A 24283-nucleotide genomic window follows, 5' to 3' on the forward strand; every position below is an offset into this window, starting at 1 on the left:
TTTAAAAATATGATATTTTGAGTAAATAAGTGAATGCGTAAATTCTTATAATGATTTAAATAATTTATAATACAAGACTTCATAACATATAACTCAAATTAATACCAAATGAAATTTAAAAAAAAAATAATAAATATCATTAGTTTATCTTTTTTTCTTTATTTTTAATTTGTTTTGTTTATGTATAAAAAATTCTTATTTTGATTTATTATTTTTAAATATTTAAAAATAATTTTTTTATTAAAAAATAGTTAATATAAAATAATATAAAAATAATTTTAAAATTTTAAAAATTAGTTAATTTTAATTAATTACTTAGATAAATATGCGTGTCCGATACCGAACACAGAGTTCTGTGTTATTTTCTTCTCCGTCTCTCTTTCCCTTTCTCTCTCTCGCTCTTCTCAAACAGGCACCGAGTCACAGACTCACCGATCTTCCGATTCCTTTTCGTCTTGGTTTATGAGGTATCTCCTTTTCTTCTCATCTCTTCGATGCGCTTTCGCGCTTCACTGATCTAAAATTATTGCGATGCGATCTCTTTCAAAATTCTCCTTCAATGTTTCATGAACGTAATAGATCACCGAGTTTTCATTTTTTTCTTCCACGATTTTCTTAGATCCACAATCTTCTCTGTGATTCCGTTTTCAGAAATTCAACCCTAAATCACCTTTTCTGTCTCGCGGTTACCCTAACACCGCCTGATCCATCCTCTCGTTCCCCAAATTACCATGATTTCGATTCGAAGCCCTTGTTTGGTTATTTTTCCTTTTGATATATATTTTCTAATCATTTTTTTTGTTTCTTTCTTTTTATTGATTGATTTTTGGTTGGGATTGGTTTTGATGGGTTTTTATGTTGGTTCGTGAAAGTTATTCTGTTTAATTATTATTACCCTAATCTGTTGAATTGTTATTATTGATTTTAAATTTTTATTTTTCATTTACTAATATTGATTGTCTTTTTTGCAGCTCGAAGGAGAGACCCACTCTTGGGTAAGTCTAGTTGTTGCTTATAGTTAACGCCTTGTTCTTATGTTCCATGTTTTGTATTAGCTAAGCTATGTTCTGTTCTTTTTTTGTTCGACACGTTGTGAATAATCTTACAGTGTATTTTGAAGGAAGGAAAACGAAAATCGTTTCTTTTTCCTTCATTTTCTTCTCTTCCCTTTGCTTCCTAACATCCAAGCGTACCCTTAAGTTTTTTGTTTAGTTGTTTTTGGATAGCGTGAAAATAATATGTTCATAGCATTATAAATGGTATTACGAAATCTTTTTGAACTGCACCGATGGAATTGTTTGTCAATCAAATTTGAGTGATGGTGGTCTTGGCATTTTTTATTTACGCTCCCTTGTACTCTCTTTCTAACAAATTACAGTTTAATAATATAAGTGCTATTATAACTGGAACTCTGCAATCATGCAGTTGGTGTGCCTGTGCAGTATGATATACTTATTCCGTGCACCTTATGTAATTGTGTGATTTCTTGTATATGAATAATCTGGCTGAGGTTCATATCTTTTGCTTTGTTTATCTTAATCCTCAGTGGCACGCGGATTAAGACCCGCAAACGGAATATTGCAGCGCCGCTGGACCCTGCAGCATTCTCGGATGCAGTGGTCCAGATTTATTTGGATAATGCTGGTGATCTGGTAATATTACTGTTGGATTTTACAGTGTATTCATTTGTTGTCTGTTTGCATTGCATACACACTCTCACTTTGATTTATTCACAAACTGATTTAGTAATTTATGCTTGAAGGAACTTATTGCTAAGAGCATTGAATCTTCTGACCTTAACTTCTCAAGATACGGTGACACCTTTTTTGAGGTAAGCTTCCTAAACCAGAAGAAAACCTTTATTTTCTCCTTGTGGGTTTCAGTAACATGGAATTTTTAGATTTGCTACTTGTTTATCTTTGATTTTGGGTTTAATTATGGGAGAACTAGATGCATAATTCATGGCACTTCTGCTTTCATGCTTTGATGGTATCTATAAGTATTATGGTGTGGTGTGCTTATATGCTATCTACTTTATCAAGACTTTCTCAATCTGTGTGCGCTTGTGTGTAAATGTTTATTTGGTTTTCTCCTGTTCTCTCTCTAGTTGGTAGCTGTTACCTGCCAGTGATACAAGAAATTGCCGTATGTCCTGACATTTTATTTTGCCTAAGTTTAGAATGCCTCTGATCCTTTTATAGCATACTCCTGGTGCATCTGTGGTCAAATTTTTGTGATATCTACATCTCTATCAGTACTAAGATGTGGGTTATGGAGATGGCATAAATGTGGCCCAACACCTTGAATCCTAAATTTGATTCACATTCTTCACCAGGATTGGGCCATTTTTATTGAATATAACATTTTATTTCCTCATTCCATTTACTAGAGCATCAATAAGGTCATCAACTAATTTTAATATTCCCATTGTGTTATCTTTTACTGGTAGTTGATTTTTGTCTGACGTACAGATGTCCTACTGATCAGTTACTGCTCATTTTGCATTACTATAGGTTGTTTTCATTGGGGGTCGTACACAACCTGGAACTACCAAGCCTGATGAGGGGGACCGCCATCCGTACTCTATAATAGAGTGTGAGCCAAAGCGTGAAGTCATCTTACCATCTGTAATCTACATACAAAAGATCTTGAGGCGAAGGCCTTTTCTCATCAAGAACCTTGAAAATGTTATGCGAAGGTTCCTTCAATCCTTGGAGCTTTTCGAGGAAAATGAGAGGAAAAAGTTGGCAATCTTCACAGCACTTGCATTCTCTCAGAAGCTATCTGGTCTCCCACCAGAAACTGTGTTCCAACCACTTCTTAAAGATAACCTTGTGGCCAAAGGGCTAGTTCTGTCATTTATAACCGACTTCTTTAAGGAGTATCTGATTGACAACACCCTTGATGATCTTATTTCAATTCTTAAACGGGGAAAAGTAGAGGATAATCTTTTGGACTTTTTCCCCCCTGCAAAGAGATCTAATGAGTCTTTCTCTGAGCATTTCAGGTAAATCTTGTTAGTGAGGAGGACATATCTTCATAATAAAATGCTTTGAAATTATTGCTTTATGGTAGCATGGTTGGTTTTAGTTGTGTAGGCCATTGGCTCTTATTTTATTTCACTTTTGGCAGTTCCAACAGCCTTGATGATTTCTTTTTGTGAATGTTTTTTTTATTTTTTAATAATACTCATACTTAAAGAAATTAATCTTAGTGCAATACTTTGTTGAATATAATATTAAAGCTATTCTGCATCCTTTCAGTATTGGATCAGGTACTTGATTTTGTGTAATGTTAAATAGTGTTAGAAAGGCATGCAAATCTTACTTATTATCCTTGGGTTTTGCCACACATTTAAGCTTAGCATTGGATATACTGTTTCTTTTTCTTTAATGTAGTTAAATGGAATGCACTACTCCTAAACAACCTTAACTGTGGCCGGTAAGTAGTCTATTATCAACTTTCTGATATGTCAAGTGTGGAATTTTATTGTTTCTGAATCTGCTGTAACATTTGCCTTGAATTGGACATTTGCTAATTTCATCTAAAGTGGGTTTTTTATCTGTTTAAAATTTTGGGGGTTGATTTATGTTCTTATTTTCCTCTAATTGCTATTTCTAACATTTTTATGGGTGTGTATTTAGTTAGACTATTATACTACGTTTATATTATTCCCCATTATTCTGTTAACTATGATGGCACTTATATATCAATGTCAACTTTTTAGCAAGGAAGGACTGGTGGCCTTGGTGGAGTATAATGAAAAGAAAATATTTGAGGTGAAACTTAAAGAAATGAAGTCTGCTTTGACAACACAGATAACAGAGGAGGCTGATATATCTGAAGTGATTGAGACTGTGAAGCTGCGAGTTAGAGATGCTAAGTTGCCAGACTCTGTGGTAGTGCGGGTTTTGTGGGATGTTTTAATGGATGCTGTGCAGTGGTCTGGAAAAAATCAGCAACAGAATGCAAATGCAGCTCTGCGCCAGGTATATTTTTTAGATAATTTGCATCTGTCAATTTTTATTTGCTGGCGTAGGAATTTTCACCCTTGTTATCTTCAATTTTGGTTTCTAATAGAACAGAAACAGATGCATGTATGGGTTTTTGAAGATTCATGTTTTATGATCTGAGTCAAGTTATAGGTGTTGCCAATGCTCTTGGCTGGAATTTTTTGGTTGGTTATTTACGTGTCTTTTAATTGCTTGAACCTCTCGATGTTAGTCTCATTCCCAGCTTCGGTGGTTGAACCTACCATTTTCAAAGAACTGCCGAGGAGCTTATGGATATTGTGTATTCATAAGCTAGTTGAGTACTGTTTAACATTTTCTGTGTGTGGATATTTTGTTTTTCAGTGTTAGCACATGGACGATTTGACTTATTTGTTTAGTTACATCAACTTTTAAAGTTGTTAATGACGGCACTGTGTTCTTGAAGGTAAAAACTTGGGCAGAACTGTTGAACACATTCTGCACCAGTGGGAAACTTGAGCTGGAACTGATGTACAAAGTACAGATGCAATGCTATGAGGATGCTAAACTGATGAAGCTGTTCCCTGAGATTGTTCGATCACTTTATGAACAAGATGTGCTGGCTGAAGATACCATTCTTCATTGGTTCCGTAAAGGAACAAACACCAAGGGCAGGTATGCATTTTATTTTGTGGACATTTCTGATTCGTGAGTAATGTTATTTATGAAGTTTCCTCCATATGGTACCTGTAATTTTTCCCGTCACTATTACTTATTGCTGCTTATTTGGAATTGGTACAGACAAACCTTTGTGAAGGCACTGGAACCCTTTGTCAATTGGCTGGAGGAGGCTGAAGAGGAGGAATAAGTGTGGTGTTGGTTCAGGGCTGAAGATATTACGCAATTGTCTTTAGCTCATGTACCATTAGCTAAGATATTGACTAGTATTCTCATAAGTTTGATTCTGCCAAGTACTGATAATCTATTTGTGTTTTGTATTTGACCCCGTTCTCTCCATCGTGCCCACAGGACATATCACAGTGCTTGTTCTTTTCCGCACGCCACTGTGATTATGTTATACGGGTGTATTACTACTGTATTTTGAGTGTTCACTTCAATAATGGGTTTACTCCTAATACTGACTTGCTATCGTTTGTTCCAATATTTATCGCTGCCATTGGGCGTCGGAACTTTGTGATTCTAATTCTATGGGTTGTTTATTAGCTTTATCTAATTGATTGAGAATGTTAACCTTAGGATGTTACCTGTACCATGGAATCAAAGATTAAAATAAAATTCACGAGTGAGGATGTCGTAGCTGAGTAATTTAATGCTGATTAATGAATCAATAGTGTTTTTTAAATTGAAAATTATGTTGGCAATGTGACATTTTTGAACTTGTACTTTTGAGGGTGATTGGATAGCTAATGTCCCAAGAATTAAAACCATAGTTTTTGTTGTTTAAAAACCAAATTGTTGGATAAATTAGTGAGTTTTCGCACTTGATTAGTTTACTTAGTTAAAAGTGTAATTAAATGATTAAATTCTCAAGATATTAAAAGTACTGTGAACTAGAAACATAATCTTCATCAGATTTAACAGATCAACTGAATCGTCCGATTAATGTGTATCGACGTTTTATTCTGTCGTGTGGACATGCATATACAATTAGCTAGTGTGAAATGGGAATCTAGAACATTGAATCAGTTTTATAACAATGCATTAAGATATTAATTAATTTGGCTAATTGTAGCAGCATTCTCCACGGAAAATATTAATAACAAACTCTTTTGTATTAATTAACAAGGAAAGTATTATTTTCCATCGGATGATTAATTAATTAATTTTGTTTAAAAATTGAAGTATCGAGTTGCCAAATGCATGATTTTGATTGGTTGCAATTGGGATTTCACTTGGACCGAACTGGGCTAACAAGCTCTAATACACATCAATTCAATTTATGAAGATGAAAAAAAAGTGAAGTGAAGGAAAACGAGTTTGAGTGTTGATGATGGCGTTGTCGTGTCTCACGCTGAGTGTGAACCCTTCTTCCATTATCAAATGCAAGACGTCCATCAACACCCAATCCCACGCGCTAGACGCCGCTCACGTCCGACGCGCCGTCCTCCTGGCCGACAAATCCGCCGGTTTCACTTCCCCCCACCCTAACTTCGGCTGCGTCATCGTCACCCCCGGGGGTGACGTTGCCGGCGAAGGCTACCTCTACGCGCAAGGCACCACCCCCGCGGAAGTGCAGGCGGTGGAGGCCGCTGGCGAACGGTGCCGCGGCGCCACCGCATACCTGAACATGGAACCCGGAGACTGCCACGGCGACCACTCTGCTGTGTCTGCTCTGCTTCAGGTTCTTCACTTTTCTTCTGTTTGTTTGGTCTGTTACACTTTACAATGTTGTTGCTCACGAATACGATGTTGTAGTTTGTGTTTGTAGTTGATAAATGACGGTGTGTGTGAAACCAAACTAGGGAGGGATCAAAAGGGTTGTGATTGGAATGAGGCATCCGTTGCAGCATCTACGTGGCAATGCTGTGCGTGCTCTCAGAACCCAAGGATTGCATGTTGATCTTCTTGGAGAGGATCTCACTTGTAAACTCGTAGAGGTGTGTGCAATTTCAATGCTTATTGCATCTTGCTTTTTGCTTATTATTTCAATTGAAGGAAACAAAAACTTTACTATGTTTGTGCTTTTGTTGAGTTGGAAACTTGGTTTTTTTGGTTGTTTGTGTGCATGCATTTGCCAATTTTCCATATTCTTTGTTTTATTTGCAGGATGCCCAGAAAGCATGTCTTCTTGTCAATGCACCTTTGATTTGTAGAGCTGCTTCGCGAGTTCCCTTTTCTGTTCTCAAGTATGCTATGACCCTTGATGGTGAGAGTTCTATTCATTTCTTTTTCTATCTTTCTTATAAATCCTTGAAATTGCATTTGTTTGAATCTGTATATCATTTACCTTCCCTTTTGCTGCAACAGGAAAAATTGCGGCTAGCACTGGTCATGCATCATGGATAAGCAGCAAGCAATCTAGAAATCTGGTTTTTGAGCTACGAGGTAGAAGTGATGCTGTTATTGTGGGAGGAAATACAGTTCGGAGGGACAGTGAGTATCATCATTACTGTCTTCAAATTTCTCCGAATTTTAATTTTTATAGCTTTTCTCCTTTCGTATTTAATCAGATCCGAGACTGACAGCCAGACATGGAGGTGGGCATATGCCAATTCGCATTGTAATGACCCAGACTCTTAATCTTCCGGAGGAAGCAAACCTATGGGACATGTCTGAGGTTTCTACCATAGTTGTGACACAAAGGGGTGCAAGGAGGAGTTTTCAGAAGCTGCTTGCATCTAAAGGAGTTGAGGTTGTGGAGTTTGACATACTAAATCCCCGAGAAGTTATGGAGTACTTTCATGATCGTGGATATCTTTCTATTTTATGGGAATGTGGAGGAACATTGGCTGCATCTGCTATTTCATCTGGAGTAATTCACAAGGTATCGTTTATCCTTTCATTTTCTTTTTCCCTGGGAGAAATTCAATTGACGTTCCACTTGTTATTGGCATAGTTGGGATACTTTTCAATTGTTTTAGGCAGGGTTGTATACACACAAACTTTTGGGATAATCTAGATACATTGGCTGAACGCCTTTCTATGTTTTGATCATCCACTAAAATGATTAGTAATACCTTATGTTGCATGGATACGGGTAGGGTACGGTATCGGTACCGGGTACAGGATACGGCATTTTCTAAAAAAATAAGGTAATAATAAAAAATAATATATATATAGACACAAAATTGTACAAAATAAATATAAAAAAAATTGTATATAAAATAAAAGTACACAAATTTTAGCATATTTGTGACTTGCCATTGTCGAAAGAGATGGTCACCAAACTTGTTACCGTTGTCATTTGTTGTTGTTATTCGTTGTTTGTCGCTCACCAGTGAAAGCTGATGGTTGGGGTTTGAGATGAGAGAAGAAAAAAAACAGTATACAGTCTGTGGGTATGTGGAGGCCGGAGAAAGTACTGATATGTAGAAGTTGGAGAAAAGAAAGAGACAACTAAGCCATATTTTTTGAGAAAAAATACCTAAAAATCTAAAATTTTAATTAAAAAAATTTCATTTCTCGTATCCAAACTATATCAGTATACCCACTGCCCGTACTGAACTTTTTGTTTTTTTGCAAATTTTTTTGGGTACATATCCGGTATGTAACCACGACGTACCCGGTACCGGTACTTCATGGGAAGTGTCATATCCATGCTTGAGAGGTAATACCATATTCCTTGGCCTTTGGAAAGTGGTCGGTAGAAAACTAGTGAGCTAATGGAAGTTTGGTATAAGCTTGATAATAGTTACTTGTTTTTCTTGTAATTGCAAGAAAAGAATAAAATTCTATCAGAAGTTAAAGCATAGTCAGGAATGAAAACAATCCTTGATGTTGGATGATCCCTCTTCATTTCTGTCTTCTTGTTTTGTGTTCTACATAACTGCTGTTATTTTGTTTTAGGGAGGGGGTTTAGATGATGAAGAACTACCCTCACCAAATGCTCCATTTATTTGGATGGATGGTTATACTTGTCAATGATAAATTCCAATTAGAGTCAGCTTTGCTTAGTTGGCTTTATCTTGTTTTGATCTTCTTTTATAATATGTTGAGCTAATGGTAGTATTTATGACCTTCAGGTTTTTGCATTTGTTGCTCCAAAAATTATTGGCGGAAAGAATGCACCATCTCCAGTGGGTGATCTTGGGATGGTTGAGATGTCACAAGCTTTAAATCTAATTGATGTTTGCTACGAGCAGGTTAGTAGGAGTTCATTTGCTTTTCCCTTAGAAGTACTGAACTTTTAATTTCCCTTTCCAAAAACGTGCATCCAATCTATTTATATATTACTGAATCTATCACAGGCATCTATATATATAAGCAATGCATCTAGGATATTTTAATTGAATTAATTTCACAATCAGAGCTGCGTTGTTCTTGATATATAATGCCTTTGCTTTTCTTTGATGGGGTTGTGTTACTGGCAACTATAATGCAGGTTGGACCTGACATGCTTATTAGTGGATTTCTTCAGCCGTTACCAGATATAGTACCTGTAATCCCATCACTTGATGAAACTTTTGTTGTTGATCCTACCGTTTCACCATATGAATCAAGCATCATATTTTTCTATAAAACATGGGATCCTTATGGTGCCTTGTCAAATTTTTCTCCTCATCCCATTAAAATGCCTGATGAAAATAGTGAATATGTGACTTGGTCGAGTGTGGAGCATTACTATCAGGTACTTGTTTTTTTATTTGGCATAAATTCAATTTTCTCTTTGCAGTTTTGTTGCATTGCTTATAAATATAATTCAATGCATAGGCACACAAATTTATTGGGCTGGATAATCCTTCGGCAAAAGCTTGTGTTGAAAGAATTAAATCTGCAAAAAGTCCAGAAGAAGCTGCAAGAATAGGAAGGTCAATGCAAAGGAAGCATCCTGATCTGGTAGAATCCTCATTGGTTTTCATAGTTTTCTCAAACAATTAGCCTGATGTTTCTTGACCATCTAGCGCAGAGACTTGATGGGCAATAATTATTTCCCTTGTGGCTTTTGTCATGAACCATCTATCCCAAAACCAAAAGCTTCAGTTGTTGGGGAAGGCACAGAGATAGTCTTACAATTATCATGTACTATCATAGGAGTTCTTTGGGCTTGAAACATACTCAATTACCCATCATATTTCAATCCATGGTTTATCTTTTTCATTGAGTTGTTTGCTCTTTGGAGAGAGAAAAATAGAAAAAGATAGATTTCACAACTCTTTTTATTCATGTACGAGTTGCTGATGGTATTCATTTCTAAATCCATACTTAAAAATCGTTTTAGTTCTTGTTATTGCATAGGTTCCCTTTCCGTTTTGTTGTACAAGGACTGAAACTTTATATTTTATTTGGCACACAGATAAGGTCTGACTGGGACAACATAAAGATCGATGTCATGTACAGGGCACTGAAATGCAAGTTCTTGATGTACCCGCATTTAAATTCAATGCTGCTTTCTACTGCTGGTTCTGTTCTAGTTGAGGCTTCACCGCATGATCTCTTTTGGGGTGGAGGACGAGATGGAGAAGGCTTAAATTATCTTGGTCGACTGTTGATGAAGTTGAGATCAGAGTTTCTTGGGAAATCTTCATCATCAAGTGAGACCTCTAGTTTAACTGTATAGTATTTTCAAAGAGAGAACAGAACACTATTTTGTTGTAGAACTACAAAAACTGTTTCATATGCAACATGTGTCGCAGATAAAACCATATGTCACGATCTTTTGGTTTTCTGATCAAGCTTTTTTTATTTGCTTAAGGGACTTTCATTCAAGTATTCAACTATGTTCTAAGTTTCTTTTGGTGTTGTTTACCATTTTCATCTTTTTCTCTCTTTGGTTTGAAGATGTTGGCTAGGATGTAGGTGGGTTAGTTGGAATTATGGGCATTATGAAGAGGCCTTAAACAAAGATGGGTCAGACACAGTTAAACGAAACATATCTCATAATGTCAAAAGGGTTAGAACATGACCACCCAGTTTTTGAACCCTCTAAAACTCTCCATCTAGAAGTGAATTGATTGAGAAGCATATGACATGTAATATCTCGTTTCAGGGATAAAGAGACGGAGAGAGAGAGAATAACTAAAATTTTCCTAAAGGGTAAAAAGGTAGTGTTTGTCAAGTGCTTCTCAATGCTTGAAGTGGAAGCTCCGGCTCCCAGGGTCACGGAAAGTGTCTGTAATTGATGTGGACTTGTACTCAAATCACGGTTAGGGAGGATTTGTTTGCATTAAGTGACGGGCTTAAACAGCAACCACAACTTCAAGTCACTGATTCTCTGCAATCAATGAAACTTGAAGCAATTGCAATTCTTTAACTTAATGGATAAGTGCCTTCCATTACACTAGAATTATCTTAGGCTTTGTTTCTGAGTTGATTTTTGAAAAAGAAGGATAATATTTATTTTGATGGTAATTTTTGTTTGAAGGTTTTTAAATTTTAAATGAAAAGAATTTTTTTTATATATTTTCAAAAGCTCTTGTAAATTAATGTCTTTTAAGTTATTTCAAAATGGAAGAATTTTAATTAGTCTTTTTTATTTCACTCTTACTTTTTCTTTCCTTTTTTTTTTTTCCCTTAAACCTCTTTTTTCCTTTTTTTTAAAAAAACTTTAAAACAAAGCCTTTTTGGATTGCATTATGATAGATTACTTTTGGTTAAGTTTTTGGATTATCAAAATTATTTTTGTGAAAAATAAAAGATGTAATTTTTTGATTAACATAATTAATTGGGTGTGATCTTATAAAATTTTTAATATATATATATATATATATATATATATATATATGTTTACATTTTAAAATAATTTCACTTTACTGTCCAAGTAGATTGCTTTATTAAAATTCACTTAAGATTGTTATTACTTTTTAACATGAATAAATTTTACAATTAATTATACTAAAACTGAAACTAAGCAAATAAGATGTAATTAAGAAACATTTGAAAAGCGAAAAAGCATAAAAGCATAATAAGTTGTTGAAATAACAATTATAACAAATAATAAAACATTTGTGATAGTAACAGTAACAGTAGTAATGAAAATAGTAATTATCTATTAATGGTTGGTACATGATAATTAGATAATAGTTAATGATAGTAATAATATTAATTTTAACGACAATAATAAGGTTATAATATTTTTAATGACAATAACAGTAATAGTAATAATGAAAATAGTAATTATCCATTAATGGTTGGTGTGTGATAATTAGATAATATTCTTAATAACAACAATACTAACATAAAATAGCAATAATAAAAACAATTGTGACAACAATAGAAATAAAAATAAAGGATAAAAATAATTGTGAGGGTGAAAAAGAGAGAAAAAAAGAAACTAAAAAATCATTTTATTAACCCATCAAATGATAAATTAAGATAAAATAAAATAAAGTATTTTTTTTTTTCTATTCTAATTACTAAACAAATTCTTCCAAAATGAAGTTAGAAGTGTCTTGTTGAAATTTATGTGATTATCTTCTTTAGACCTATTTTTTTTTTATTTTAAGTGTGCACAATTGTCAACTATTATGCCTGCATCTATGCTGTGCAACACGTTGAAAGCAAATGCTCTACCTGCTCCTTTCTTTAACTTTTATATTCACAGAAATGAGGTCGAAAACAAAATAGCCTAAGGTTTCAAAGCTTTGCTATTTATGACTATCACATTAGCATAAATAGATCCTTTCCTTATATTCAACGTCAACTTTCAGCCCAAATAAAAAAAGGAAAAGGAAAACAAGTGAAGAAGGAGCAGTGCAATAATAGTTACCAGAATCATAATTTAAAACGTTTACAATTTACCCAAATAAAGTATGTTTGAGTAGCAACGTTTCAAATTATTTGTTTTACTTTTTTGAGTTATTGGTCATTTGAAATTTTGACTGAATCTTATAAAACTGATACTTTCCCTATCATTCACATAACATTATAAACTAAAATTTTACTTTCATTGGTCACGTTAATCATTTATATGGGAGAACTTAGTTTTGCACGACAAAACAATTATTTTAAAAAATTGCTTTTTTCCATTACCCTCTTCCTAAAGTGCAGAATGCAGGTGCTTATGGGTAGATAAAATTAATGATTTTTTTAAAGGTTTTATAATAAAAGTTTATTTAACTTTAAAGTTTTTTTTTATTCAAACACTTTTAAGAATAATTATTAAATTTACCTTTTATTTTAGTTTTTATTTTGAATATTTTATAAAAAAAATGGTGAAAATATGATTGTGTCATTTTCATCATGCTCAATAAACATTTGGCCTGGGATTGAATTTTAAAAAAAAAAATCGTATTTTTTGCCAAGAAAAGTGATTTGTGATAAAATGAATGGATTTCATGAATGATTATTTCCCTTGTGATGTGTCCATGCCTAACACTATTATGTGCTAACATGTCACTTTTCTTACCAAAAATATTAACCCCCCCGGCATGATTATTAATTTCAGCCCCACATAGTTGTTGAAAAACAAAAAATTTTCCTATATTTTCTTGAAAAATCTTCATCCATTATTTTCTAAAATGAATTTTAAAAACAATTATCACGGATAATTTTAACATTAAAATTAGTGATTCATTTAAAAAATACGTAAATATTTTTTAATATCTCAATATAATTTAGAAGATTATTAAATGGCTTTTAAATTTAAGAAGATATAGCAAGTAATAATATTTAAAATTTTAATTTTAATCTTAATTTGTAATATATGACATTTAAATATTTTAAAACTAATTCATTAAAAAGATGCTCCAACCTTTGTATAAAAATATCTAATCAAGATTTGTTTCTTTGTTATTGGGCCCATCTTTAGAAAATCTCCATTTTCGATATACTTTTAATTAAAAATGAAATATCCATCTTAAAGAATAGTGAAATTTAATTAATTTTCAGGTGATAGTACTTTTATTAAATTACATGAATTTATATAATTTTAATACATAGTAAGTTTTAAATTATTTTTTTCCACTTAAAGTCACTTTTAAGTTTAAATATTTTTGTATTTAGCATTTTAAAATTAAATTAATTTTATGCGTGGAAATGTATTTAAGGATACATATTCAGGTTTTTTTTTGTTTTTGCAATATATGATTTATTTGTTATGTATTTTATGTATATGTCTCCCGAATTATTATTTTTTTACCATATTTTGCATGTCTTAATTTTTTATAATTTTAATTCAATAAATATATGCTATATTTTATTATACATTTGGAATATCTATAAAATCTCAAATCAATTTTGTATGATTTTAAATTATTTTTTTATCAGTTAAAAAATCGGTCTAATTTTGAAAATATTATTTTAGAATTTAAAAAATAAGTTTATTGTGTTTCAGCTTTTTCGATCTGACATTTGATGAAAAAGAAAAAGAAAAAGATCAGTTAAAATGAGCCAAACCTGATGAATTGATTATTTAACTTTGTTTTTTTTAAGGATTATTTAGCTTTGCTAAAAAACATGGGAAGAAAAAAATAGTAATAACCTTAAGCAAAATTTGGGCGAATTCAAAACTTAACTGATGCAAAGTGGGTATTTTTAAAATGTTATTTAATTTTAACATAAACATACTTTGTTAAATTGGACTTTAGGTTTATAAAATAATAAAAAAAAGGGATTTGGATAAATTTGATCTCGAAATTAGGCAGTCCATTACCAATAAGTTTTTTTAGTCCTTAAAAATTTAAGATTAAAAATGTATTTTTTTTAAGTTGTTAGTTAACCTATAATTAAATTAACCTGATTTGATCTCAAAATCTCTTAATCTACAATGGATTGATTGAAATGGGTTATGTTGGCCTATTTTGACTCTTTATTAAAAGGATAATGGCAATTTTATAACACTCATTTTAGGGTTAATGATCAATTATTATATTAATTTATCAAATCTCTTAAATAAAAAATTTAATAAAAATTAAAATTCTAAACATTGAAAAATAATTTATTTAATTATTACCACAACTCAAAATTATATAAACAATGAAGATATAACTTTTTTTTTTCCATCCAATTTGATCCAAATTTGATTTGGGTGGTTTACTTGAATGTGATAGTAATAGATGTGTCTATTAGCAGAGATTTTTTTGCATACACAAAAATTTGAACCCAAAATTTTAGTTAAATGATATCAAGTCACTTGCTACTTGAATTAATTTTTTTATAATAAAAATATAACTTTATAAAAATGCTGATAAACAAATTTATTACATAATCTCTAGTATTAACAGAATTATTTATAAAGATTAGACCCCATTTCAATGATTTGATGCAATCTAACTCCACTTTTCTCAAAATAATGATGTGCCCAATTTCTCTTTACCATTAATCAATTTCATCGTTTGAATGTGCTTGATACTATTGTTTCTTCAGCTCTTCTTGAGCATTAACTAAGTTATTAATGGAAAATTTGCACCACACCTCTTTGCCATTCATGTCTTGCTTTTTAAGCCCACACAACTTGCACATATTTGAGCAATGGCCACCACCATTTTGTCAAAGACACATACACATACATATTATATATTATAGGAGACAAAAAAACAACATATATAACATAGCTTATCTTCTATTCACATGTTGATTGTTACATAAGCCTGTGTCAACGCAAGATTTAATGCATCGCGACAACGAAATCAGACTATCAAAGAATAATTGAATAACGTAGATTTCTATCACTTAGCCCAAAAGCAAAACAAGATCCACAAGCAAACCAAACAAACAAATTAATCACTTGTATTATAAACTAATGTTTAATTAATGTTGTCATTTGCATCTTCTGCAGATTCTAGTCCAACCCAATTGTATTAATTTCCAACGCACTTAAATCAGAATAGAAAATCACTTCTGAAACTAATATTCAAAATTGAAAATATCTTTAAGCATTATATGAAAAGAATTTTGTATGGCAGAAAGTTTAGTCTTTTATTTAATTTATATCTAATATGTTATAATTTATTATTTCATTAACCATTACATGTAAGTTAAATAAAAATCAAATTGATTGAAAAAATTTAAACTTACAATAAGAAAATACTAATATATATATGGAGAAGAATCTTCTTATACTAGTATAAGTCTAAAAACTTTTATATCTAATATGAGTTTTTTTATTTAACTTAAATCTAACGGTCAATGAAGTATTAAATTATAATCCGTTAGATTTAAGTTAAATGAAAGACTCAGATTGAGTGTAAGAGTTTTTAAACTTATATTGGTGTAAAAAAATCTTACCCCTCTCTCTCTATATAAAAGTTAGATCATTAATAATTTAAAGTATCAAAATATTTTAAAATAAATAAACAACTCAAACTAAAAGTTTACTTATTCATTTTATCACATAAAGCATATATTATAAAATGGAAATAAATATACATACTCATTGAAGTTTAATCCAATAAAATCAAGTTAAAAATATTTACTTATTTTAAAAAAATCAAATAAATAAAAACTATTGAATGTCTCTTAAAAAGTAAACATAAAAGTTGAATAAATCGATCTCTATTATATGATGGTGGCATGACATAAAGAGGGTAACAAGATAAAAACAGGAAGGGATGCATGCTTCACGTTTTAATGTAGACATAGCTGATAGAGATATTGGGTCCCTTCTGCATATCATTCAATAATCACAAATAGTAACGCTTTCCAGATAGCCATTTTAAGATTTTACTTTACCATTACGTTTTAGACTTTATTTCAAATATTTTTAAATTCAAGCATTTTCAATTATAACAATAACAATGTGCTTAATATATTTTTTAAATGTGCACTTGATGTTTTTAGAATTAGACCTTTATTAAATTAGTGAGATCATTGATTCACGGTTCATTTCATCAATTGTAATTGAATAAAAATCAGACTAATAATAATAATATATTTTTAATATTATATAACATATTGAGTAATAAATTAACATGAAATTATAAAAAATTAAGTTAATTAAATACATAATTTATAAGATGAAAAATTATAGTTCAATAATAACAAAGTTATATGCAAATATCATCTGAGTTTTTATTTATTTTAAAAATATTTTAGAATAAATAAATTTTTAAAATAAAAAAATATTAAATGTGATTTATAATTCTTAAAATTAAATTAATTGTTAATTTAACATTTTAAGAATTAATTTAATGTATTATTATATATTTTATTTAGAAAGTAGTTGAAGAAGGTGTGACATATGTGAACAATCCGTGCGATGTAGGCCACGAACATGATTGATAGGTGAAGCTCCACGTATTACAACTTTTTTTACGTTAAATATTTACTTATGATAAAGTTAATAACTATTCTTATTATTAATTTAAATTTATTAAAAATTATGTGAACTTTTTAATATTTAAAAAATTAAATTAATATTATGGTATCATTATTCCTTTTATTATTATTCTTTGTGTAATAATTACCTTGTTAGTAGCTAATTTAAAATAATAGATAGCGACTATCAATAGAATAGTTTCATATAAATAATAAAAATAATTTGTATGAAAAAAAAGATAATTAAAATGTCTTGTCAGTATTTTTTAAAATTTTTGCGGAGAGATGTAACCTAATCTATCCTAATTAAGTGTTTGTGCTTTTTTTAAAACAAAATAAAAATAAATATATTTTTAAATCAGTTATCCGATATTTTATTGCAAAAATACAACAAATTAAGATTTTTATTATTAAATCATCTTCACCCATTTTTGGTTCAGACAACCCATTTATTTAAAGCATTTATTTCTGAGTTTAGGTTTGTTCAGTTTTAGATAAGTTTTAAAACTGTGATTTAAACAAAACAAAGGTAATAATCTTGTAATGTTTATTTTTTTATTTTACAATTAAAATTTTAAAAGTTTATAAAAAAAGATGTAAATGGAAAAAGTAAGAAAAATTATTAAATAATCTAAAATTGCTATATATTTATAATTTCAACTATTAATACACAAAATTAAAATTCTCTCACATATAATAATAATTAACTAAAATTACAAACATTGAAACCACCCAATAATTGATCGAAAGTGAGGATCTTGGGGAACACAAATCTACTTCACCAACCTTCTTTGAATAATATAGATAGATGAATGAATATGCCTTTAATTAACTGAATAAGTTGTTAAAATAAATAATAAGTAAATACTTACAAAACGATAAATGCATTTATTTTTTCAGTAATATTTGAGTAAAATTATTATTTTTCTTATTCCTCATCTATTTTTCCCCTATGATTACCTTTTTAATTTTTAATTCAAATTATGCTAATTACTTGCATGAAAATATAATCCTTCCAAGAAATTTCACTCTTAAAATTTCTTATCGTTGTTCCAACATAAAAACTGAAATCTTTATCATTGTTTTTTTTAAGAATTTATGCAAATTGTTATCATGTCTCAAACTTTTTTGTTTTATTAATGATTGTTTTTAAACAATGTTGCAATATTTAAATGTTTTTTATTTGATTTTAAATTTATATGTATAGATATTAAACTCGTCATTTGTATTAATATTTTAAATTTAATGTCCACTTTTAACTTATCTATACTTTTATTAAAAAATGTTTATAACATGATTTTCTAACACAATTTAAACATTCTTTTAGTCAATATATACTAACTAAAACATTAAAATTTAATAGATTTCAAAATTTATCCAGCAAAATCTTAATCTCATTTTACTAAATCCTTCGATTATTATTAATTTTACATCTTAATCATTCAAACATCTATGTTTCTCAATTATATATTTAACTCTTAATTATTTAAATAAAAATTATTTAAGTTTAAATTTTATTATTATTTTAAATACAGAAACAACTTTAATTTAAAACATAATTAACCTTAATTCATTTTAATTAAGAAGTGATATTAATTTTATTATTTATAAATTTTATAATTAATAATTTCATAAATCAATTTTAAGATATTAATTGATAAATTCTCCTTAATTTAATTAGATTGAATAAATTTTTTTTAAGAGCTAAAATAGTAATCTGTCACAAGAAAAAAAATGAGTGTAACTACATTAATGAAAGAATTAATTACCTTACTTTAATAAAAATCGTAGCATCAACTTTTTAAGATTGAAAATAAGTAATAAAAAACGATAAAATTTACCAAAACAAATATTTATCATTTTAAGAATAAAAAAATCAACATTATATCAATAATAAAAATATTTTTAAATGCTTAAAATTAACTTAAAAAATTAACATTAATAAAAATATTATTTTAAAAATAATCCTAAAAAAATTGTTTGTTGAGACTAAATAAATTATTTGTTCTATTCAATATAAGAATTAAAAATATATAACTAATTTATCAGAACAAATTAAAAAATTTATATAATATAGATATATTTTATTTTAAAAATATGCACGATATTAAATAATTAAATTAATATTTAATACTTCAAATAATAAATATATTTACTTATATAAAACTTAAATAAGTATTTTATTCACACAAATATAACAATAAAATAAATTTATAATTTTTTAAATAATTAATACACTTAAAAATTATTTTTAAATTTATCTAAATATCTTACACAAAGTTACATGTTTTTAAAAGTCCAACTCCAAGGGAGGGCTTTGTCCAAAAATTGCTCTCTCTCTCTCTCTCTCTCTCTCTCTGTGTCTGATTTCTCTCTGAGCTTCCTTCTCTCTCCGTCCGAAAGTGACGTCCTCAATAGCGGGGTTTTCTACCTCTGCGTTCTTAGTGGTTCCTATTCTTTCTCTTCTTTCAACTTGTCCGTTTCTCCCTCTCTTCAAATCTCTCTCTCACATACATTCCTCCTTTTCAACCCATTTCCACTTTCAAACCCCATCACTCTTCTTCATCCAAAGCTCTAAACTTCCTCTCTGGGTACCTCAAATTTCAACGCTTTTCTTCATTTTCCAATACAAATTTTGATAAACAGAAAAGGGTTGTTGTGGACTTTGTGCTGTAATCTTTGTGGGGAACTGCAGTGGATTACGCAGATCTGCACTTTATGGCCATGTGTGAATTGTCTATTAGTATTTTACAATAACAAAAGCCGAAGTTAGAGAGAGAGAAAAAAAAAAAGCAGTTTTTTTGTTGTTGGGTTTTCCATTACCTAAAAAAAAACCTGTATCTTTCTTATCTTTTTTATCTTATTCTCACCTTAATTGATGATTGAAAGTGGTTCAGTACCATTCAGCAATCTCAATCTGAAAAGGGTGTTGAAGTTTTTGGTGGGGTGGTGAAAAGGTTGCAAAGGTAAGAGCCTTGTTGAGGCTGAAGGAGGAGTTGTTGTTGAGGGGATTGTGAAAGTTTTGATTTTGTTGGTTATTCGAAAAGTGGGTTGTGACGGATCCGTCAAGAGAAGAAACCGTGTGTTCAAGTGGTGTGGAGTGCATTCTGAGCATTCTTAGGGCCCTTAAGATGGGGTCCTGCTTCTCTTTGGAAAGCAGGAGCCCACACCCCACTTCACCCTCTTCATCTTTCAGAAAGAGTAAGAGTAACTCCAAGAAGAGGCTTGGATCAAGAGCCTCTTCCTTTGAGTATTGGAGGAATGAGCCACTCCACAGGATCCCTGGTAGGATCTTCCTCAATGGCTCCAGCCAAGTTGCCTCCTTGTTTACTCAACAAGGCAAGAAAGGTACCAACCAGGATGCAATGGTTGTTTGGGAGGTTAGATCACTCTCTCTCTCTCTCTCTCTCTCTCTTTTCATTTGTCGCTTCACATTTCTAAATTTGGTCATTATCCCTTTCGTGTCTTGTTTACAACATTTTATCTACTTTGTTCACAGTTTAGATCTTTTTTCTATCCGGATAAGGATATTAATGAGGTTGATTTGCCTCATCTGGGGTTTTCTACCTTGCCATATATGCACATGTGTTGTTTTTGTCTGTGACATCCACATGTGATTTTCTACCGTGCTTCATGATGATTTGATTGTTGACTTGTCTTGATCATCCTTTATGTTCCATGCTTTATTTGCAAAAGTATGGTTTTCTTTTCATGGTTGTGGTTTTCACTGATCCTTAATTCACTACTTTGGCTAAGTATGACTATTTCTGGTTTTGGTTGTGATATTGTGTTGTGCATTAAGGATCTAATATTTTATTCTGCTGGGATCACTAGATGAAAGGTGATGGATGATTTTCATGTTCTGAAAGATCTTGGTTGTGCTTTACCACAGCATGAATAGTGCGATCTTGAGCGTCAACTTATCTGAAAATTTGTAACTTGGCTTTTTATTCGTTGTCCTTTACTGCTCTTTTGATTATCTACCTTCGTATTTGGATGATTGCTGTTTATTTTTTTTTTTCTGTTGAGTGAAGTTTTCGTTGCTTCTGTTTATCATACGTTGCAGAACTTTTGTTCCAGACAAGATACAATTTTCTGTGGAGTTTTTGATGGCCACGGTCCATTTGGTCACATGGTTGCTAAAAGAGTGAGGGATTCTCTTCCTCTAAAACTGAATGCCAACTGGGAAGTTAATGTATCTGGTGAAGAAGTCCTCAAGGAGATTAGCATTAATACTGCAGGAGGCATGAATTCAGAAGAGGCTGCCTTTGCATCTGCCGATGAGGAATCCAGGGTATCGGTTGATGCTGAGGAAACTGAAAAACACCCTGAAATCTTTCTCACACTTAAAGAGACATTTTTGAAGGCATTTAAAGTTATGGATAGAGAATTGAAGACACACCAAAGTATTGATTGCTTCTGTAGTGGGACAACAGCTGTAACTCTGGTTAAGCAGGTGTTGGCTTGTAAACCTTGTGGATTAGCGATTCTCTTGTATATGATGTACTTTGTTAGAATTATCCACTATGGGATTATTATAAAAAAGGATTTTGCTTTCTTTATAGGGCCGTGATCTTATTATTGGAAATGTTGGTGACTCTAGAGCTGTGCTGGGTACAAGAGAGAAAGATAATAATCTTGTTGCTGTCCAGTTAACTGTGGATCTAAAACCCAATCTTCCAGGTATATCTCTCATTTGGGAAATTCTTGCCTACTTTGTTGTACAGTGGCATTAGGTTGTTGAGCATCTATTAAGTCAAGGAAACTAATAAAATTTCTTTGTTTTCTTATTTAAGTTCGAATACATGTGAAATACTTGGCATACATTGTATATAATCTATTAAATATATGTGACAAAACTAGAAAAAAGTTAAGATCAGTTCTAGAAGAATATAGTTTAGTGCAAACATGTTCCGTTAAGTTATTTCTATCGGGTTTGGACCTTAGGTTTTCCTAGAAATATCTATCTCACAGTCATGTCATGTACTGATGTACATGCATGCAGGCTATTATGCATTTTCCTGATGTCAATGAATAGTGTCTGCATATGTCTAGAAATTTCAGCTTGTGTGTCAAAGTAAGAGATATGGTGCTTTTGATCTTTTAGTTTTGAAACTATTTTATAACCCCTTAATTCTGCTTCCTGATTCACTTCTTGATTGGAAAATTTTCCTTCTAATTTCAGCCGAAGCAGAGAGAATTCACAAATGTAAAGGACGCGTTTTTGCTCTTCAGGATGAACCTGAAGTGGCTCGTGTCTGGTTGCCAAACAACGATTCCCCTGGCCTTGCCATGGCAAGGGCATTTGGAGATTTTTGTCTTAAAGATTTTGGTCTGATATCTGTTCCAGAGGTATCATACAGACGACTCACAGAGAAAGATGAATTTGTTGTCTTGGCAACAGATGGGGTAAGAAACTTTACTTACTGACTTGTATTGTTACTTCACTTTCCTACCAAGTTTTTTTACTTGTTCAGTTATCTTTTTTTTCCCACTTTCATCTCAAATTTGGTGATGTTTGTTCATGGCGCAGATTTGGGATGTGCTCTCAAACAAAGAAGTGGTGGACATTGTGGCGGCTGCCCCAAGGCGTGCCACAGCAGCTCGAGCACTGGTTGAGTCGGCGGTTCGAGCTTGGAGATTCAAGTATCCAACTTCCAAAGTAGATGACTGTGCTGTGGTTTGCCTCTTTCTTGACTCAGACTTACAAAATGTGTCTAGCGCTTCCCATGCCAACAAGTCCTCCATGGAGCAGGCTAGTTCAGCGATCCAAGTTCACAATGGCGATGGAGATGTTTCTGGACCTACTGTTCTAGAAAGGTCTGGAACATGCAGGGAAACCAATGATGCTTCCCATGAAGACAACAATGAGGAAGTGTCCAAGGAAGAGGAAATAGATGCTGAGTCAGAAACAGAATGGTCTGCACTTGAAGGTGTATCACGTGTGAACACTTTGTTAAATCTTCCAAGGTTTGTCCCTGACAAAGAAGACAAGGCTGCTGCAAACATGAGAAAACACAAGTGAAATGATTCAAGCAAGGAATCATGAGATAGTGAAAAAAATGGTCTTTCACTTTATTTTTGTTTTCTATCATTATTATATAGATACATGCATACCCTTTTGTCTTTTGTTCTTTTGCACAATTTTCTTTTGTGGTTTATATATTCATGTTCCAACCCATTGATGATTTTTGCTTTTCTTTTGGTCTTAAATTCGGACTTGAGAGGATGGCCGGGCTATTTTAGTGTGTCTGGAAATCTGTCCTTCCTCTCATGTGTGCTTGAAAATTTTGTAAAATCAAACTCTCTACTTTTTTCATACCTTAGTATTTTTTTTTTTACCTTTTCTGTTGGCAGTTTGTGGCGTGATTCGCGAGTGTGTGTGTTTATTAATAATGTATTATGCAAGTTGATGAATGAATGAGCAGGGAATTGTGATAAGGACGTGTAGAGTGGTTAGGTTCATAAATCAAATGAAGGGGTCTCTTTTTTTTTCAAGCCTTAATACCTTTTTCTAATGGAAATTAATGTGTGATGGTTGTGGGCTGGTGCCAGCGGTCCAGTGTGTGCATTATGTGGCCACTGACAGCGGTATTTCATGCACATATATATACATATAATTGCAATCAATGAAGTGGATACTGTAATTCATAAATTTTTAAGTTGATGTGACTATGAAGTGTCAATTTCTGTTCAAAAACAGTTCGTAGTTATATTTATGACGCCATAAATTCACAAGAAATTTAAACAAATTATTGAAAATATAGGTAAGTATGGTTGAGGAACAACGCAAGAAAGTGAAGATATTTTGCCAGAAAATATAATTAATGTACTTTTTCTCATGACTTTTAATGCATTTTGAATAATCTTTTAACTAATTACGCAAAGGGATTGGGAGACTATATATAATGAGAAAATGAGTGACCCCATCATTATATTTTCTTGTTTCTAAGGAGTGAGTGAAAATGAGAGTGGAAGAAGGCTTGATATGTCAGAAATATGACATTTAGGTTTCGTTTCAACGTAGAACTTTAGAATTTATAGAGAATATGAAATTAAAATAATTTAAGTGAGAATGAAATATAAGAGGAGTTATTAATGATGGCAAGAAATTAAATATAACAAATTCTTTAACTTTTTTAAAAATTGTCATTTAAAATTCTCTCAATTTGATATAAATTTTATCTAATTAAAAAAATATGAAGTATTCAAAAAACAATTTTTTTAACTATCCAAATATATATAATCTAGTAATTTAGAATTATTTTATCCAAATACAACATTAATAATTAATATAATTTAAGGGTATTAATTAACAACATAAAATATTCTTAACCAATTAACCTGATTTTTTTTAAAATTAATTGATTTTCTAATCATTTAATGTATTACTAAGGATATATAATAAAAAATTATATATAGTCGTTTTTTAAAAACTC

The 24283-nt window shown here is 31.2% G+C and overlaps 3 protein-coding genes across 5 annotated transcripts; all 3 read left to right on the top strand.

Annotated features, from left to right (window-relative positions):
- Positions 1–353: 353 nt before the first annotated feature.
- Positions 354–5198, top strand: LOC113863943 (basic leucine zipper and W2 domain-containing protein 2-like). The gene is made up of 8 exons (XM_027497745.1): positions 354–467; positions 972–995; positions 1547–1652; positions 1763–1831; positions 2514–3007; positions 3728–3989; positions 4438–4646; positions 4773–5198. Exons 1-8 carry the CDS (start codon positions 463–465, stop codon positions 4837–4839), a joined length of 1236 nt encoding a protein of 411 aa, XP_027353546.1. The 5' UTR covers positions 354–462; the 3' UTR covers positions 4840–5198.
- Positions 5199–5927: 729 nt separating this feature from the next.
- On the top strand, positions 5928–10822 carry LOC113863942 (riboflavin biosynthesis protein PYRR, chloroplastic). 2 transcript variants are annotated; one of them, XM_027497744.1, is made up of 10 exons: positions 5928–6333; positions 6455–6589; positions 6759–6858; positions 6960–7085; positions 7163–7476; positions 8675–8794; positions 9034–9279; positions 9363–9488; positions 9946–10183; positions 10685–10822. In XM_027497744.1, the coding sequence occupies exons 1-10, from the start codon at positions 5980–5982 to the stop codon at positions 10687–10689; spliced, it is 1764 nt and encodes a 587-aa protein (XP_027353545.1). In that variant the 5' UTR covers positions 5928–5979; the 3' UTR covers positions 10690–10822. The 2 variants fall into 2 exon arrangements, with proteins under 2 accessions (XP_027353545.1, XP_027353544.1); XM_027497743.1 differs by lacking the exon at positions 10685–10822 and having other exon boundaries at positions 9946–10364.
- An 8340-nt stretch (positions 10823–19162) lies between these two features.
- Positions 19163–23167, top strand: LOC113861681 (probable protein phosphatase 2C 33). Of its 2 annotated transcripts, XM_027494659.1 has the most exons (6): positions 19163–20224; positions 20679–20778; positions 20911–21300; positions 21410–21527; positions 22030–22253; positions 22378–23167. In XM_027494659.1, exons 3-6 carry the CDS (start codon positions 20977–20979, stop codon positions 22867–22869), a joined length of 1158 nt encoding a protein of 385 aa, XP_027350460.1. In that variant the 5' UTR covers positions 19163–20224; positions 20679–20778; positions 20911–20976; the 3' UTR covers positions 22870–23167. The 2 variants fall into 2 exon arrangements, with proteins under 2 accessions (XP_027350460.1, XP_027350459.1); XM_027494658.1 differs by lacking the exon at positions 20679–20778 and having other exon boundaries at positions 22378–23163.
- The last annotated feature ends 1116 nt before the right edge of the window (positions 23168–24283 follow it).

Source organism: Abrus precatorius, unplaced genomic scaffold (genome assembly GCF_003935025.1).
Source record: "Abrus precatorius isolate BTA unplaced genomic scaffold, Abrus_2018 Scaffold3, whole genome shotgun sequence".
Lineage (NCBI taxonomy): Eukaryota > Viridiplantae > Streptophyta > Magnoliopsida > Fabales > Fabaceae > Abrus > Abrus precatorius.

Excerpts from the sequence above, each read along its gene's own strand:
- LOC113863943 (XM_027497745.1), top strand. Across the intron at positions 996-1,546 it reads AAGGAGAGACCCACTCTTGG|TGGCACGCGGATTAAGACCC; the intron begins GTAAGTCTAGTT and ends CTTAATCCTCAG. Across the intron at positions 1,832-2,513 it reads ACGGTGACACCTTTTTTGAG|GTTGTTTTCATTGGGGGTCG; the intron begins GTAAGCTTCCTA and ends GCATTACTATAG.
- LOC113863942 (XM_027497743.1), top strand. The coding sequence starts at position 5,980 with ATGATGGCGTTGTCGTGTCTCACGCTGAGTGTGAACCCTTCTTCCATT. Across the intron at positions 6,334-6,454 it reads CTGTGTCTGCTCTGCTTCAG|GGAGGGATCAAAAGGGTTGT; the intron begins GTTCTTCACTTT and ends AAACCAAACTAG. Across the intron at positions 9,280-9,362 it reads GTGTGGAGCATTACTATCAG|GCACACAAATTTATTGGGCT; the intron begins GTACTTGTTTTT and ends TTCAATGCATAG.
- LOC113861681 (XM_027494658.1), top strand. The coding sequence starts at position 19,976 with ATGGGGTCCTGCTTCTCTTTGGAAAGCAGGAGCCCACACCCCACTTCA. Across the intron at positions 20,225-20,910 it reads ATGCAATGGTTGTTTGGGAG|AACTTTTGTTCCAGACAAGA; the intron begins GTTAGATCACTC and ends CATACGTTGCAG. Across the intron at positions 22,254-22,377 it reads TTGTCTTGGCAACAGATGGG|ATTTGGGATGTGCTCTCAAA; the intron begins GTAAGAAACTTT and ends TTCATGGCGCAG.